The sequence below is a fragment of the Gavia stellata genome, chromosome Z (genome assembly GCF_030936135.1).
Source record: "Gavia stellata isolate bGavSte3 chromosome Z, bGavSte3.hap2, whole genome shotgun sequence".
NCBI lineage: Eukaryota > Metazoa > Chordata > Aves > Gaviiformes > Gaviidae > Gavia > Gavia stellata.
In genome coordinates, this window is record NC_082637.1 from 45,702,647 (window position 1) to 45,721,320 (window position 18,674).

The 18,674-nt window shown below is 41.4% G+C and overlaps 1 protein-coding gene across 2 annotated transcripts in view; it reads left to right on the forward strand.

Moving 5' to 3' along the window:
• NTRK2 (neurotrophic receptor tyrosine kinase 2) overlaps nucleotides 1-18,406 on the forward strand; it is a 202,804-nt gene extending 184,398 nt beyond the window's left edge. For both annotated transcript variants that reach the window (XM_059833218.1, XM_059833217.1), the window contains 2 exons: nucleotides 17,242-17,400; nucleotides 18,221-18,406. In XM_059833218.1, the coding sequence (XP_059689201.1) occupies nucleotides 17,242-17,400; nucleotides 18,221-18,406 (345 nt within the window). The remainder of the gene's footprint in view (nucleotides 1-17,241; nucleotides 17,401-18,220) is intronic.
• The last annotated feature ends 268 nt before the right edge of the window (nucleotides 18,407-18,674 follow it).

An 18,674-nucleotide genomic window follows, 5' to 3' on the forward strand; every position in this document is an offset into this window, starting at 1 on the left:
CTTACACAAATGCTGCAAACCCTGTAAAACAGTTTTCTCTCTTAGGTTAGGCATTCTTGTATGTAACTTGCAAACACTCCTTCTGCACTTGCTTCATCTTTTATGCATCAATTTATGCTGTAGTAGCAACTCATGTGTGACAGATCTAGTGTATTGAAATTTGTAACAGGGCAGTCCTCTTCCTTTTCAAGTCAGTGGGAATTCTGTCTCCTTAATGGCAAGATCAGGTGCAAGACAACATAAAGTCCCTAAAAGGAAAAATCCAAGCAGAAGTCTCCTTCTGCTGGTCTTAGCTAAAGAGGGAGTATCCCTGTGGGAAGCAAGTTGGGCTGTCCTTAGCTGTCATGCCTAAGACCTGTCTCGCTGTGCTCCCCAGCCTGTGCTGCGGTAGATCCCCCTGCCTCACAGGGATGCAAAGCAGGGCCTTTGTTGGGTGGCTTGGGTACTTCACCTCCAAAATCCTGCACCACTTCATGGCATGGCACATTCTGACATGGATCTGAAGTAAATTCCCAGCATTAAGATGGTCGTTCGAGTGGTTGGGACAGAGAATGAGAGTTGAAACATTTGTTACATCCCTTGTATGAGAGGGTCTGCCTGGGACATAATCAGCTCCACGAAATATTCAGAAAAGTGATGACCCAGTCTAAAATTTTCTGAATGTTCCACTAAAAGAACAGTGGGATTTTTTTCTTCCTTGTTTTGTTTGTTTATGTATTTTTGGGAGCACGCCAGTTTTATTGACCTTCTGAGGGCTCCCTGCATGAATAAATCATATCATGCGGACCTTGCTTAGAAAAAAGATACCCAAGGAGATTCTCCACTGCTGGCCTGAAAGCTTACAAGGAGACTGGGTACAAGTGAAGGTGTCCTTCAAAGGCTAAAATTTGGGTGCTAACTCAGATTTAAGTGTACACTCATCTTACCTCAGAATGCCCAGAAGTCCTCCGGAGGCAGAACTGAGGACAAAAGTGCAGTTCCCATTGCTGCACGGCCTGAAGCAGGGTCCAGAAAATTTTTGGACGGAGAGCTGGAGTTGAATTAGGTGCCTGCTCAGAAAAGCCATCAGTGCACACAGACGGTGCCACAAAGGCTGCGTTTCTATGCGACTGCAGTCCGGCGGCTAGCCTGGGAAAAGGAGGCAGGACTGAAAGGCTGGGCACGGGATCATGGCCTTATTGCCTAGGCAGGGGTTTGTCCTCTGCCAGCTTGTGCTGTGGAGGGCCTGAGGCCCCCTTGAACCTTTTGCTCACCATAATCAGCACTTTTTCCAGCTACAAACAGTCCTTCAGATGTGTGAGTCATATTTGGAATTGTCAAAACCCCTTTGACCACACGGCCTGTGCATGCATTAGGGCTATTTGATCCAGACTCTAAGTGGATGGGAGGGAGGGAGTTGAGAAGCATTTGAAACATTTTGAAGAAAAATGTAGGTAATAGAGGGTTAATCTGTTTTTCTCCCGAATGTCTGCTTTCTTATGCCCAGTATACACTCAGCTTGTGCAGTGCCTTGGCAGAACAGCCCACACCCGCTCCCGCCATGGTCAGCATTACCCCTTCCCACTCCTCCACCTTTACGCCCCCTCGAGCATCCCCTTTTTTGAGCTTAACCACCAGAATCTTCTCCAAAGATTGGTACGGCAGGTTCAGGGCGTTTGGAGGCTCAGTTTCCATGGCAGCCAGGCTCCTCTGCTCCCAGAGAGCAGGCTCAGGAGGAGACCGGAGGGAAAGCAAGAGAAAGTCATTAAATGTGCCAATTAGTATGCAGGTCCAGGGCTGCTGTGGCAGGCAGTGTTCGCAAAGGCAGGCAGCTGCAGGGGTGCCCTGGCTGCATGTCGAACCAGGGGAAGATGGAGTCACAGGCATTTGCCTTCAGCAGGCAGGAGCTGAAGGGCAGCTGCCCCTGGCTGGGGCAGCAAGGAGGGTACGACACCAGACACATACCTGCTGTCTTACAGATGAGCTCTCTGTCATCATTCACACCCTACAAACTAAATGCCCCACAAATACGGAAGTCCCTAATTTCCTGTTGGGCCAGAACAGGCACAAAAATTATGCATTCTCAGATCTGTGCATTTGATAACCAGTCAGATATCACAGTGACATTTGTCTGGAGAACTGCAGAGAGGGGAAGGAGAAGGGGGACTTAACTCAGATGAAGATAAGGTATTTTCTCTGCTGCCACTTAGCTTGTAGCGCATGACAGGACGTGACTTTTAGAAAAGATGCAGCTTGGAGACCGGGGTGCCTTTTCATGGGAACAGACGACACGTCTCTGCTAGATTCCAGCTGTGATGCTGGGTGACATGCTGCCCCCTCCTGTAGAGCATCCAATTTCTGTTGGAGATGGTCTTTTTCTTCATTTCTTGACCTAGTCTGGCTTTTTTTTTTTTTTTAGATTTATCTACTCTGTTAAATGGTTGCAATATTTTGTCCTGGGTTGACAATATTTCAGTCAGAGCTGCATGTATTTGATGGAGGTGTACAGGAGCTGTAAATGTTTAGCAATGTTTCTGAATAAACAATGCAATGTGACAGCCAGACATTGTTAGAGGGATTAATTCTGTTGTGGTATAGACGTGCTAAAATATTTAATCTCTAAAAGGAAGGCATTCTGAGTATCTTAATAGGACATTGACTGGTGCTATTTCAGATTTTGATTTTCTTTTTAATAACTGCTGATCACTTTCTCCCATCATTTCGCTTTCCATGGAAAGAATCTGTCTAGACAAATTTCAGAAGGATTTGCCTATTAATTAATCATTTTGTTGTTGCTTGGTTTTGTTTAGGCTGTAAGATAATCCATTCCCTTCCCAATATATGTTTGTTCCCTATAGTATGTTTTAGTGCTTCATTTGGAATCCAGTTGTTTTAAGATGTGGTTTACTGATCCTGTGTGAAGCTTTGTTTGTTTGTTTTTTCCTGTGAATCTCTGTAAAACCTGGCTTCACTCAGTGCAGATCTTGAGTATCTGAGTTGTATGTGGAGCAGTTTTGAGCAAGGGAAGAATTCCTCCAGGAATTCCTCCTGGAAGTTATAATGGAAATAATTTAGAGACCAGTGGTAATGCATTGAGCTGCTCCTCATGCCCCTGCCAACCCCTCACCGTGCCAAATTGCCCAGGGCCTGAAACACATTGGAAATGCCCTGGATGTTGGGGCCCCTCATACTCAAGGAGATGCCACTGTCTGCAGGAAGCTGCCCTCCAAAAGCATAATGTTCCCTTCCACCTCCCGGCCCTTCAGCAGCAGACACTGCTGAGATTTTTCTTAACAGACCTCTGTAGGTCTTCGCTTCAGTTCGGAACCAATTTAGAGGATGCACAATATCAAAAAACATGGCGTAGAACGTGTGACCTAAGTTGAGTATCAGTCACATTTTATTTTTAATTATCTGAGTACATTTTCGTTTAAGTTACCATTCAAACTGAAATATTTTGGGAACATCTGGCTGTTTTGTTTTGCTGGAAAACACCAACATGTTTCATTTAAAAATTTCTTGCTCGAAACTGTTCCAAATATTTAATTTTGTGAAAATGCTCAGTACTTTTGCCTGATGCAGAATCAAAGGCATTTCAAAATGTCAGTAATTCTCACAAAGAGCAGAACTTCTCTTTTTCGACCACTGTGGTTTTGATGAACAGGCTAATAAGGTGCCTGTACGTAGCCTGGGGAGAAGTTCTTATAAATCAGTTTGGATTTCTTGGGAAAGAGAAATTTAAGGAGAGACATTCTCAGTCCAGAAGAAGTAAAAGGTGAACTTTTCTGCTGCCTTGTTGAGTCTTATCTGTTTATCCCATCCTCACACTCTGCTGCTTCTGATACTTCTGAATCACAATATATTAACATGATAGTAAAAGTTCTTGTGATTCTTCTATCAATCAGTCCTTAGACTGAATACAACCATCTCTTCCTTTACAGAGATAGTTCTTCTCTCTTCTTCTTTGTATTGGCAATACAGAACAAAAAGGTCTAGGGCTCAGTTCTACATGGACTGCTTCTGGATACAATTGCACAATATAAAAAAATTATCTGTTTCTTTAGAATAGTAGAAAAAGGTTGAATTCTAGAACCTGCATCCCAGCTCATGCTTACGGATGCAGCTCTATCTTTCATGTAAGTTAGTGCATTTTTCTCTTTCTTTGCATACATAATACGTATTATTATCATAATTAATATTATCAGTGATAGCATTTTATAGTATTAACATCAAATATTAAATTTTAAATATCTTTAAGTATTAACGATCTTGACAATATTAATGATAAGAAGATTTTCCCATTATTATATCATGTTAAAATTAATTATTCTGGAGATTAATTTGTGGCAAATATGTTGTAGTGATTGGCATCCATCCCAGTGCTAATAATCAGCAGAAAGTATATAGTAGTTCTTCCCACAGCCCTCTAGCTGAGAGCATCATGAGTGACTTGCATGACATGGCCCCACAGAGATTGATTTCACCCTTAGTGCTAAAGCATGACGACAGAATTTAAGCCTTGGACAGAAATAATAAAGATGCTTACAGGTGCTGAACTTGCCAGTTGTGTATTTCAACTTAGGCTTCTCAGAGAACAAGGACATGGATAGTAATGATAAAGTATCATTGGCCCAGTGTTAGACAATTGCAGAAGAAATTTCTGGTGCAAATGCAGAATAACCAAAAGCTGTACTTCTGCTGCAAGCCGGTATGCAAATGCATTAACTGTTTCGGAGGTAACAACTCTCTGTGGTGGCAGACATAATCCCAAGACCCCTAGAAATTTTGGGGTTGGTCTGCATGCTGTGGTTCTTTCCCCAGACCTCTGCATGAGTTTCACCTAGGGAGAACCCAGAAGCTTGCCCCGAGAGGCTGTGCTCCCTGACTCAGGGGAAAGCCCTATTTCTGTGGTAACAGCTGAAAAGCAGCACAATTTCATCAGGGCTTTCTGACAGCTGCTCACAACCTGTGAAATCCCCCAGGAGCCAGTGGAAGTTGCCTTGTCTCTTGCCAGTAAGGGCCTGTGGGGTCCTGCAGGGCAGTGGAAAGCTGTCTCTGTGTTCTCTTAGAGAAGGTACTGGTTCTGCCTTACTCTCTTTTATTCTCTACCTCTCTCTTGCGGAGGAAAAACGAATGAGCAAGGACACTGCAGTTTCTGTGTCCTACATGCTGGAGAGGTGAAATTATATTTATTATTCTTATTCTGAATATTGTGTTCTTTTCAGCAGTGTTCATTCTGAATATTGCATTCCTTTCACTGAAGCAGAAGAGGGTCGAGGCTTCTCATAACTTGGCAGTATTTTGACCATAGGTCACCTTATGCAGGAGGCTGTTAATGTTACTGGGTATTTACTGAGATAACTGAAAGGCACATGCAAGATTAAGGGTGAAAGAGTCTTCCCAGGCTTCAGCCCATCTATAAGGGGACCGAGTGCAGTCAGTAAGAGGGTTATGTGGGACATAGTATTCACTGATGACTGCTTATTAGAGACGCTTTGCAATAGATAGAAGGCTGACTGGTCATCCATACCTGCATGCCCGGGTCTACAGTTGTGACCATTTTGCTTTTTTCCCAGCTCCTGTTCACCCTCTGTGCTCCTCCCATCCCCACACCCTCTTTTCTGTTCTGTTGGTATTCATATTGATTCCTTTCCCCATTCCCCAGGGCTAGGCTGTTGAGTTGTTGCTTTGTTTAGTAGATGCGTCTTCATTAAAGTGCTCCTGCTGAGCATAAAGAGGCCCTTATTTGAGTAAGTGCCCATCCCATATTAGGTTCCTTTAACAGGGGAAGTTCTCCCCTGCTTGTCTTTAGAGCCAAGACAGTCTTGGAGACAATAACTTCCTTCTGCCGTTTTTGTGTCAGGCCTGTCACAGGAGGACATGGACACTGGGAAGCTGTCTGATGTTAAAGAGTAAGAAGTTGGACTGAATTTTGTTCAGAAATTGTCAGACTTAATTCCTGTCTGATAGAAGCATGGTCTGTATGGCTCACATATGATACTCATTGTTATCTCTTCAAAACAAGCAAAGGAAGTACATGTAGCATTATTTTGGGGTTTCAAATGGCTAACTCCCCCTTGACTGGTTCCCTAGCTCAAGAATTCTCACAGGAAACTGGAGCCACCTCTCGCTTTCCAGCAAAGGTGTCATTCTGACCGTAACAGTGAGATCTCAGTAAGACTTAAGTACCCCTTACCAGATACACTGCAGTGCATTTACTATCATGCTATAAATATTATCCTATGTAACTAGATGTAAATAATGTGTCAAAATTAAGTGGCATACATTTTGTGATGGAGTCTTCATGTTCTTGCATTAATCCCGTTCCTTCATGACCTAGTTCATGGTTCTCAGCAACAGAGCACCCAATCACTCATACAGGGATAACTATGCAAATTGTTCAAAAGAACTGAAAAGCAAATTAAAACAAATCAAGTACACAGTTCAGCAACATGGAGGACATTCATTTAAAATGTCAGTATTCACATGGAATTGCCATGCTAGCAAGGCACCCTCCTTTGTCAGTGTTAGTTAGTCAGTGATAACCCAACCGATAAAATGAACTTGAGATTTGTATACTTGTTTCGGATGTCCTGGAGGGCTGGAACATTCATACAAAATGGGTCTTGCACAATACAGTGGGTTTCCAAACTCAAAATCATTATGGTAGGAGGAAGATCCTTTCAGGAGAGAATTTAGTAGTGCGTTTGCTTTTTGTTAACAAAAGTCTCTTAGCTAGTTCAGTGACTGAAGTGTCTTGAAGGGGAACTCCTATCTGGCAGAGAGGGAAGGAAAATAAAATGGGGCTGCAGCCTAAGTATGTGGTCAAGTTTAATGGGGACCCCAGAACCAGCCCCTTCCTGTAGGCCATGGTCACCCATGAAATGAAAATACCCTGATGTATACAAGATCCAGGGATGTTTTCAATCGAAATAACCACAGAGGCCAGGATGCAGGGTTAGGTGAAGGTGACAGCCTAATACACAAAGAATAATAGATTTGCCTGGCAAGAAAACAAAGAAAACTATATACTAAAGCCTGAAGCGCATAACATTTTACGAAGAACATCATTGAGTGCATTTGATAATACCCTGTGTGGATGATCCTAAACGTGTCCAAAGAGTATTATAAAGTAGCATGACTTTAAAAGGACATGCAGGCTTTATGGAACAATATTTCAAAAGTTTTCGTCTGAAGCAGATGAAAAATATTCTGAAGTACAAAGACTCACAAACAGTATTAGGGCTATAGTAACCCACTATCATATAACCAGGTTAAAGTGCAGCTATGGTGAGCCCATTTGTAATTTTTTACAAGTGGCTAGAAAAAGTGTTGGTATTATGTATGACATGTACTGCAAGGATGTGTAGGAGCCTCCTGCAGATCAGGACTTCATTGACCTAGGCATTATACAAGCATAGGTCAAAAAACTAGTGCCAGCCTAATTTAAATATGACTTGGTTTAGTACCAGATTTTCACAGATGTTGATTTGGAAGTCCTAGCCCAAAGTATTCTCAAACTGTCCAAAACACTGGGGCTGTAGACAATCTCAGAAAATCCCAAACAAATTTAAATATGTTGCCTTAACAATATGAGACATTCATTTCCCACTTGGCTTGTTTTGAATGTCTCCAGGACCTCCTTGAATCTAGGCAACTCTGGAGTCTGGGGGGTGCTGCTTGTAAGATTGTATTGAAGATCGTACAGTTGACCTGCACTTTTAAGAATAGAGATTTTAAAAAATTAAATTACTGTCCTAACTACTTTGGTGTAAAATTGCAGCCTGTTTTTAAACGAATGAGGCATCTAACCTTTGAGCTTTCAGTTTTAATGCAGATCCTCTTTCATTTGAGTAGTGAAACTAAAATGAAGTTTATGCGTTGATTTTGAATTAATTATAGTATTACAGCAGTGCAGCAAGCAGAGGACTCAATGTTTAATAGGATTCTTACTCATCCAGAGAGGAAGGTAAGCATGCATGACGAAGGAGGCACCTCAGTGCTGCATGGTTGCAGTAAGGAGTAGCTTCATCCTAGGAGAAGGTTAGAACATTTTCTAGAATGCTCCCTTGGGGCACTGCAAAATGTGTGAGGGAAAAGCAGGGAGAGTAGGTGTAGTTATGGGTTTCTCTCCCACCTGCCTCTTCTCCTTTGTCCACACACCACTAACATTTGGTGAAGGACGTGAGGAGTACACTGAACAATCGTGGTGTGATGTGGAAATCTGTATGTGTTAAATCTTCAGAGAGCCCTTACCTGAAATACAGCAATGCTGGTGCAGAGTCCTAAATTCTTTCGAAGATTGCTGTGATCTTCCTCTGTTCCCCAGGATTACCTAATAATGAGCAAGTTCAACAGGCTTTATGTCAGAAAGCCAAACCTCCACCCTGATGACATGCCATAGGGGAATGGATCCACCCAGGGAAATTTTCGGGGGCATTTCTTACTAGACTGACACCTTCTGTGAATGCTTGCATGCCTGGAGATTATCTGCCTTTTTTTAGAGGCAGAAAGATGCTTCAGCATCACAGGCAGAATTTACAGCTTAGTGTTGGTGTTAAAGAAATGCAGTCATGTGAATTCCAAGAGCCAGTGTACACACAATGCAGTATAATGTTTCCCAAATGGAAAATGACAGTGCTGAGGGTAGAGACAGGCACTGAAAAGAATTAAGAAAAAAAACCCAAACCAAATACAGGACCAAAACCCAAATTTGTGGTTCCAAGCCCTCCGCTGGTGTAAATTCTCCCTTTACACCAGTGTAGAAATTCAGCCAAGAGCTGTAAAATGATTTCATCACTTCTTGGGCTACACTTTGGCTCTTGTGTCCAAGAACAATATTTTAAGCATGGCTTGAGGAATAATTCAACATATAAATTTGATAAGAGCAATTTAGAATTTTGCAAGCTCCATAGGAATGAGTAATTTTTTTTTTTTTTTTAGGTAATAGCAGTTACTGGTGTTTTTAATGGTCATATTGTGTGTTGTTTGATGGGTGCCTCATTTCAGAGCAAAAGCCTGTTTCGACTCATAGAATGATGTCATGGTACAAGTGAGGAGACAAAAACTAGAATTCAAGGAACAAAAACAACAAAGATTTTTTTCTGTTCTATTTTAAACTTTTCTCTTGTGTTTTCCAGTTTATGTAAAAAAAATATGGCCCAGAGAAAGTGAGAAGCAGAAAACATCATCAAGACTGCAGAAGAGAAGGAAAATGAGCACAAGGACCTTGCCATTGCCTTGTTTATTAGCATCCGGCTGAGGACCAGTTTAATTTAGCCTCTCTCAGGTCCCTGACTTAGATTAGCCTGTGGACACTGTCAATGTAGACATTCCCAGTGTGGGCACTGAAGACAGATCAGGATTGTGCTTGTGATCATACTTCTCCCTTGCTTTTTAGGCAAGTAGAGATAAGTCTTCACAGAAAAGAACAATTGCTGATTGTCTGAAACAGTAAGATTATTGGTCTTTCTTTGAATTCATGAAACCTCGCTCTTCCTTCTTGATGCTTCTGGCGGAAGAGAGTACATCTCTGAAGTCTCTTCAGGCAGTCAGTACTTGACAGATTTGACCTGACATGACTTGCCCGACATCATACAGGTTGTCTGTGAACAAGCCAAAATAGCTGACATAAAATGGTTAACTGACTGACTTCTCTTTTGCACTGATGGTTCAAAACAACCTCCTTCACTTGTGGGAAAGATGTGGGAACTCAGTACGTTTGCCCATATTCTTGGGATTTGTGAAACTAAAGATTCTACTCATTTTGTTGCCTCACATATGTATGGCAGTTTGTTAAGCTTGGTATTTGTAAGCCGTGTGATAAATTAACCACCCAGGGAAAGGGGGAGAGGCTATCCAAGAAAATTCAAAGAACTGGAACATCTGAGACATTTCAGCTAAAAATTGTGGTGCTCCCATGCGGTGTACATTATGGAAGCACTTCTGTGACTCACAAGGGAGAAGTAAAGCTACAATCAAGCTCTGTTTCCCGCTCTTCTCCTGTGTTGTAATTTGACATGACCGATAGAGCCAGATGTGCTACATTAACCTACAGTAAATTTGAAAAAAAATGTGGTTTTCAGTAAAATAAATATGGGAAAAGGTTGTGATCTCTAGAACTTGAGAAATAGCTTTCAGACTTGACATCAGGAGTAGAGATTTCCTAGTGAACACAAACTGGCTTATGTGGTATGATACTTGGCTTTCAGAGTCTGCCCTGGAGTAACTGCTACTTGTTGATACTGACTGTGCAGCTCAGCCAGCATTTCATCACATTACACCTCAACCACCCTATTTAAAAAAGCAAACAGAAGTTAGGATTTCAACTATGGCACAGACTTGTAGAGGCCAGTTTTCAAATGCATGTTAAAGGTTATTTTTAAAACCTCCTTGGCCCTGGTAGCCCAGACTACTTGGGATTAATATAGAAGTGGAATTTGATACTTTGTAAACTGTTTGCTTTGAAAATCAGAAAGGCAGTAGCTGTAGTTCATTAATATTGCATTGCAAAATTGTTTTGCGGTTGACTTGGACACATTACGTGATCATCCCAGAGCCTGTGAGGATTTTAATATGAGTTGTTCCAGCTGCTTGTCTGCCGGTACCTGATACCTCTCTTCATCCACTGGTACAACCAGCAGACACTCAGGTGTGGAAATAGTGGTAGGGTACAAGTGATACAGTGACGACTTTTTGTAAAGCAAAACACAGGACTTCATGTGAGCGCGATACTCTGAATTGCAAGTCATGCCACTGGAGTGATCAGTAACTGTATGCTATGGCATAACTTGATATGCCAAATCAGGAGAATACAAGGTGTTTTAGAAGGGAGAAGCCATCTGTTTCAACATGCCAAGTCTTCTCTGGCTTATAGTAATCCCATCTCCCTGCTTTTTCACCAAGGTCCTGAATTCCCATCTTCAGAAACAAATCTAGATGTCCACTGAATTAATTGAAGTACACTGTTCAAATTGTCTTTCCTTTCAATTTACCACAGTGTACCTCCCTTTCTTTTCACTTAGATTATGATTTATTGTTTAACACTATAATTTTTTCTCATTTTAAAGTAAAAGAAAGGATATTTTAAAGGAACAGACTTCTTTTTTTCATTCTTGCACACTTCATCCTGGGACACTGAAGAGCTGTAATCTGTTACTTTTCAGTGCTGCAGATTTCTACTCAGTTAACTTTCCTTCTGTCCCTCTGATAGGGAACATCTCGTTTAATCAGAGATGCGAATCATGTCACTTTCTTCCCTCATCTTATCCTACTTCCAGGGCACTTCACCTTTCTTTCTTGGAAGATTAAATGCTCTGTAATGCAGTAACTGCTACAGTTTATTAATTATCCTGTATTTTTGGCTGACCCAATATGATATTGTGTTGTATAAAACACAACAATAGATACAGTTTCTATATCCTTTCAACTTAGCATTTGAAAGGGTCTTTGGAAGATGCCAAATTGTAAGATGCATGAGGTCATTCATGTATTTTAATTCCATGTGATATCTCTCCTTCATTCCACCCTTTTGGCAGAATCATTTCTAACCCTCCATAAGCATTGCTGAGAAGTTTGTTAAGAACTGCAAATTGCAATGTGTGGCCCATCTACATAGGAACATAGGAATAGTTTCTCCAAAGGCCCCTCTAGTCCAGGATCCTAGCACTGTGAGTAATCAGTGCCTGTGGAATAGTATGAAAACAGGCTAAGCATATATTAATATTTCTCTCATGTACTTTCTTAGTCTCCACCACTCTGCAGCTCAGGCTTTTCTGGGGCCAGAGATGGTATCTTTGTGTTTGATAGCCCTTGCCAGATTTTATTCTCTATGAGGGTGTTTAATCACGTTTTCATCCCAGGTAAGCCTTGGGGATTGCAATGAGTTGGCAATGAGTTCCATAAGCAACTGTACATTATGTGACGGGGTGCCTCGTTTTGTTTGTTATGAACCTGCCATTTACAAATTTCCTTTGTTGTTTTCTGGTTCTTGTGTTATATGAAACTCTGAGTGATTGGTCTTTCTTCATCTTCTTCAGACTGATCATGGTTTCATAGAGACTAACGAGAAGAATTTTATATCTCCAGCAACACAAAGTTGATACAAATATTGAACTGATGTTGCACAACTGAAGAGATAATTTACAGGGTAATAAGTGTTGTTCTAGACATTGTTTCAGTTTTCTGACAAGACCCCTGGTAGAATTAATTAAGAACTTTAGACATAAGACCCTTTTGGATAGACATGAACTAAAGCGGGCTTAAAACTGAAAATGAAAGGACATGTCTTTAGCTGTTGGCTAATAATCTGCCTTATTTCATAATTCAGTAACCTCATGCGCTGGAGTGGTATGGCTTGTTGTGACTGTGAAAATAATATATTGCTTTTCTGCAAAAGTGTGATCAACCCATTCTGCCCTCCGTCTTCAAGGTACAAATGAGTAAGGCATAAACCCGGTGTGACTTGTTTGAGTGGTCATCTTAGCAACATTATTTCTTGTGCCTTTCCCAGCCCGTGTTTTGCATCTTATCTGTGCAGCCCCCCATACAGCCTGTTTCTCCCATATCTCTGTAGGTTGGCTTCCCCTGGCTCCACCCACAGCCTCCTGCTCCCAGTGGAAGCACAAGGCTTCATGTGCTCATTCTTTGTAAGAGAGCATACCCATTTGCAAACAAACGTCAGGCAACAGGGCTTTGGGTTCCCATGGCAGTTGGGCAGTAGAAGTTGAAACAGTGACCAGTGCAGGGTATCGACAGATGCATTTTTGGTTGGCATAGGGAAATTGCAGTGATTGCCTGCCTTTAGCTTGATGACAATCAGCTGAGGGATCTTCTCTGTAGCAGTAATACTAATGTGCAAGACAGCTGGGTTTACGTTGGATGGATATATGGATGGATGGATGATGTGTGCCACCCTTGGGCAACATAAATCAGCTTCCACAGAATTTTGTTCTACAGGCCTGGTTTCCTTCTTAAAACTGAAATTTCTGTGTTAGACCAGCCTCACCATTTCCTAGTGCCTGTGAAGCAGGATATGGAACATATGAAGCCAGAAAGTGAACAAACTTTAGCAAACTCTGGAATTAGATGCCTTGCTTCAAGGCTAAGACATGGTGCTTCTACAGCAATCCTTGAAGCCTGAGGTTTGCAAATAGATGAAAACAATGTTCAAGGTTGGTTTATCTGGCACCTTTCAAAGTGCTAAATTCATTTAAAAGATGAGTGCTGGAAGTGGTGACAAGTGGAATGACATTGTTATTGTTGAAAGTGCAACATTTCATACATGGAACAGTGTGGCAGTTTCCCCTTGGACGTGTTTCTTTGGAGAACATTACAGTTCACTCATCTGACATAGCAGTCTCCTCCACGTGGGCCGTTTGCACGTTGCAGAAGCTAATTCACCAGGCTTTCTGATTTAGTTTCTAGCCCAATATTGCTAGTAAAAGCAACTAGTGAACGTAATACAAGGCTACGGCTGGGCTAGGGAGTGCTTGCTTTCATAAACTGACATCTGCAAGCAAATACTTAAGTCCCAGAACTTCTGTAGAAGTGCAATTCTAAATAAAAATGAACCATTAAAATGCAGCTGCTTTCAGATAAGCGTCAAGAAAATATACTCTAATTTGTATCCATAAAATGGTCATTTTTGCAGCATTTTTACAGCTACAGTATGGATTTTAAACTGATAGCATATTAAGTTAAAACTGTAATGCTTGTAAACGTGTCATAACCTTAGCGAGGCTGAATATAAAGGTGTTACTTACCTGCAACTATAGTCTGCTTAGCACACAATCATTTTAAAATTATGTGTATCAAGCAGCACTGCAGTTACAGTGTGCATAGCAGGGACTTTATCCTGCAGAATGCTGATATCTGAGAGCTGTGTAATACTTGTATTTCTTACTAAAGCATACACAGAAGGCATCCCTTTGAAGCACTCAGCATCGTTAAAGTTTGGTCGGTGTAGTCATGTTTTCCTTCGTTGGTTCTTCTTGGAAAAAATCCCTTAGCCTTGCTGGGGGTTTGGCAACAACAGCAAAAATGCACTCCATCTCCCTTCACTGCTATTACGGCACAACTGCAGGTGCTTCGACTCAACAGTTCGATAAAGATCGAAAGAAGCTCACAACTGTCTGGCAATTTGTTTCAGGCATCCTGCAATCAGTGGTGTCAAGTCCCAGGCTTCAGCTCAAGAAAGTTCTGAAGCATGTGCTTCATTTTAATCATATACCTAACACAACCCTAAAGGCTTTTCTGAGCTGAGTGAGTGTTGACACAGTAACCACTGATCATTAATAGAGAAAGAAACGTGCATTTAGAGAAGGTGCCTTTGGCCAGGTCCTGACCTGTGATGTGGCTGAATTGAAATCTGAGTTGAAACCGAAGGTGCTCTTGGACCACGGGTAGATGCTCAGCCTGCCACAGGTGATGCTCAGTGTTGCACAGATAGCCTCTCTTCATGGCAATGCCATCTGGCAAGAAGAGTACCCCTTATAATACTTTTATTGATGCTTTTCAAGGCATTAAATATGATCTTCACAAAGATGATGAGGCATTGGAAGTAACTTTGCCTAAAATGATTGATATTGACAATGATAGAGATGGAGACACCTCAGGACTTCTCAGTCCTGGACAAGTACTCTGCCCAGTGAAGTCTTCTGCCTTGAGGGACAGAAATGGACACAGCTGCAGGCAAGATGATGTAGGAAGAACACCAAAGAGCCCTGTGGCTCATGCTTATCTGTAAATCCGATTCTTGGTGTTAATACTGATGAGTCAGTCTTGCTATGACTGCAAAGAGAGACAGCTAGGTCTGTGATGTTACAGATCAGTTCATCGCAGAGCCATCATTTGGTGACAATTTATCATCACCACTCTAGAGGTGTGTCATTCATTTTACTGAATGTCTTTGGAAACAGCGTAGAGGCCTACCACAAATACACTGTGATTCTGTAGCAAGACACCATGGGAAAAGAAGATTTGGAGGGTGTTTTTCTTTTAATTACTTTTTCAAAATCTCTTCATGTGAGATATGACAAATAAGAAAAAATAGAGACACATATTTTATTGTTTATAGCTTTCATTAATTTTTAAGGAATGAGTCAAAGAAATTGCTGAAAAGAACCAGTACCAGAGGCTATATGATGAGCATATAGATTATATGAGCATAGACATCTAAGAGCCGTTTTAATATTTGATGAGACCAAAAGCTTCTCATCACTAACGAGCTTTTAATGGCACTTGCCCTTTGTCCAGGTGTATGTATCTGCATTTTTCTAAGGGACTAACTTTTCTGACTCTGTAATGAAATACCTCTCGAGATGGGGGTAAAAGTGGTGGTTGGGAGCTGTTTCATTGCCGTGTCAGTTTAGGTTATGATAAGGTGGGAAACTGAAGCTTTGTTTGCATCTCAGGTTGTTTGTGTGTTACTTCAAACTCTCCACATCATTGAGTGACTTGTCAGTCAAAGATGATTAAAAATATTGACTCACAGAGCCTTACAGCCAGTCTGCCTGCCAGAGGGGTAAACTGTAACAGAGACGAATGGGCTGGATTGAGCAAAGCACTTAAAAATGTGTATCCATTCTCTGTCAATGGAGTGCTTACCTGTATGTTTTTAATTTAGGCGGAAAGCTGCAGGAATTGGGTCCTCTTTTGAATGGCTCTGAAACCTGTGCACAGCAACCTGCATTGAGTCAGAAGCAAATACTCAATGTAGCCAGGAACTGAAGTCAGGAGCCCTGCCTTTCATTCAGCATCCTGACAAAAAGTACTCCTCCATCGCTCTCATGACATCTCATGTAGGTGGAGGAGGAGAAGAGCGTAGTAATAGACGAAGTCTATGAAAGTTTTAGCATGACTTTCAGTTTTTCTGGAGTCAGTAGCAAGTGTTGATTTGTGGCGAGCACAGAACAGGGTTGAGCTCTCACAGCCATAGCTGTGTTTTTGGTATGCTGCGCCTACGCTGAATTACTGACAAATAGCTAGAAATGGATGCTTTGCGTGATTTAGAAATAATGTGAACCCTGACTGAACTTCTGTTGGGTTTTCCTTCCATTTGCTGTTTCAACATGAGAACAAGGAGGGCATTATTTATGACAACAAATGTAAAGTCCCACAAGGAGAAATGTTGTTTTGAATTGACAGAATCTTGAAAGTGCAAATGTGGTTTCAGAACTAAATACATTTTCAGACAGCAAAATGAGAGTTAATCAAAAGTTAGATGTCCTTGAAAAAGCTTTCCTTTTTTTTTAACTTCCTTGGAAATATTCACAGCTGTCTTGATGCAAAAGTAATCAGAATATCTGTATATCTGCATCACACTATCTCAGCAGTTACACTATTTTAAAAGTACTTGAGTGGATTTCTTTATTGATGTGATCCAGTCAGAATGGGACATATGAGGAATGATAAATTATTTAGAAACTGGAAATATGAGATTTTTTAAAATTTATATTAAGGTTAGGAAACCTAATTATAAGCAAGTATAGCATTCTGGGGAAAATGAAAAATGTTCTGAGAGACTTTCAGAAAGGCATTCATTCAGTGAAAGATCCCATTCAACATGAGTTGATTTGGGATAAGACTCTATGTCTTACAAGTTGTTTATTATCCAGGGAATATGTCCAAGGGACTGAATGTTTTCTTTAAAGCTGTGTAGGACTGGGTAGTTAATGTGAAACAAAATAATTTGGTGCATTAACTTTGAAAATTATTAACAGAAGATAGCATTGCTTTAATTCACTCAGAATTAGGATATTAAACCATACAGATCCTGATCCTACCATGTCATGCAGTCATACCACTCTGTCTTCCTGGATTTCAGTTGATATTGCTGAGCTTCTAGGAGAATCATCAGTGAAGATTTCATTTCATGAATCTTTTTTTAGTTTTCTGAGTGTTAAAATGGAGAGTAAGACTGGCCTAATTTAAAGTGGGTTGGTAGGCTAAATTAATTAATAATTTTACAGAGCTTCCTGTTCCTTGGGTAGAGTGTGCCAAGTAGATGTTAAAGAAAGATGAGTTTGCACTTCAGAAACAATGACTTTGGGGATTCTCTTGAGAAACATATCATAGTAGTGGTTGTTGTTGGCGGGAGAGGAGTTTGGACCATGAATCCCTGGTTCTTAAAAGCTCCTTGAAGGGAATGGTAACAGATCGGAAAAAAAAGAAAGCATGGATTCTCCTTTTTTAATGTCTTGATACTCTTCCTTGTGAGGGTCTGGAGGAATTATTTCTGACTCTTTCATTTGTTTTTCTCAGGTTGGGGGTCACACCATGCTGCCCATTCGTTGGATGCCTCCAGAGAGTATCATGTACAGGAAGTTCACCACAGAAAGCGATGTCTGGAGCTTGGGTGTTGTATTATGGGAAATCTTTACGTATGGCAAACAGCCATGGTATCAGCTCTCAAACAACGAGGTGTGTGTAATACATTCTCAAACTGCATTGGGAAGGCTGCCATGTTAACTGTTGGTGTAGCTTCTCTGGAGAAGGGACAGCAACAAATTTATTTAGTAAAGGCAAACCTCCTGATATCAGGTATTTATGGTATTGTCATGAACTTTGAGGTTGAATTTCTTCCTTTTCACCCTTCTCTCCCCAGGGTGGATGGAAGCTGTCCAAGCAGAATTATACCAGTTGGAATTTAGCTTTTTCCTTTGTATAGGTATTGAGAAAGACCATGAGGCAATGAAAAAGAGCTTAGCTATCTCCTGAACAGGCTTTGGGTGATTTCAATTCCATACCATACGTGTCATTGTTGCAGAGTGGTTGTCCAAAACCATTCTTGAATAGATGCAAGTAATCTGGAGATCTCTTGATTTCCAGGCAGTCACAAGTAACTGCTTTCCAGAGATTAGCCACAGTGATACTCGTAAGTTTAAGGAGGGATGGAGGGAGAGGCATTGATGCTCTGTGTGAGCTGGGTGAAGACTTAGCCTCCTTCTGAGATGAGGTGAGGTTGATAGATGGGTAGAGAGAGGAGGTATGGGATTACTTCCTATCATTTCCTGATGAGTGGAAGGGGCAACATGGCCTTCTTGACAGTTTACATTACAGTGATTTTTCCAGATCTCATCCTGCTGCTCATGAGTCTACCTAGAAATGCAGCCCTTGGCGGAGCTGGCTGAGTGACTGCCAGCAGTGAGGCTGCTGTGGTGATTAGCAGTTAACTCCTCCATGGATGAGCCCCACATAGTTGGCGAAGCTGTGCTGATCCTTTCCTTGTGATTTCTCATAGGTGATTGAGTGCATCACTCAGGGCCGAGTCTTGCAGCGACCTCGCACATGCCCCAAGGAAGTGTATGACTTGATGCTGGGCTGTTGGCAACGGGAGCCTCACATGAGGCTCAACATCAAAGAAATCCATTCCCTCCTCCAGAACTTGGCCAAGGCATCTCCAGTCTACTTGGATATTTTAGGCTAAAGTCTCCTAGCATTTCTGCAGGAATGAATGTGTTCAACTGCCGCTGAACTCCATTAAAATGTGTTCTTAACTTTGACAGTATTAATGACAAAGTTGCGGAGAAGCTTTCAAAGGGCAAGCAATGTGCACTTCTCCATCTGTAGACACAGTATTGACTTTTTAGACATTACTGAGACGTATCTCCTCTCTCTCTCTCTTTTTCAGTTTCTGTCATTTTTTTCTTCTCTCCTGTCTTTCTAATCAATTTGGCTTCTGCATTATTGTAACT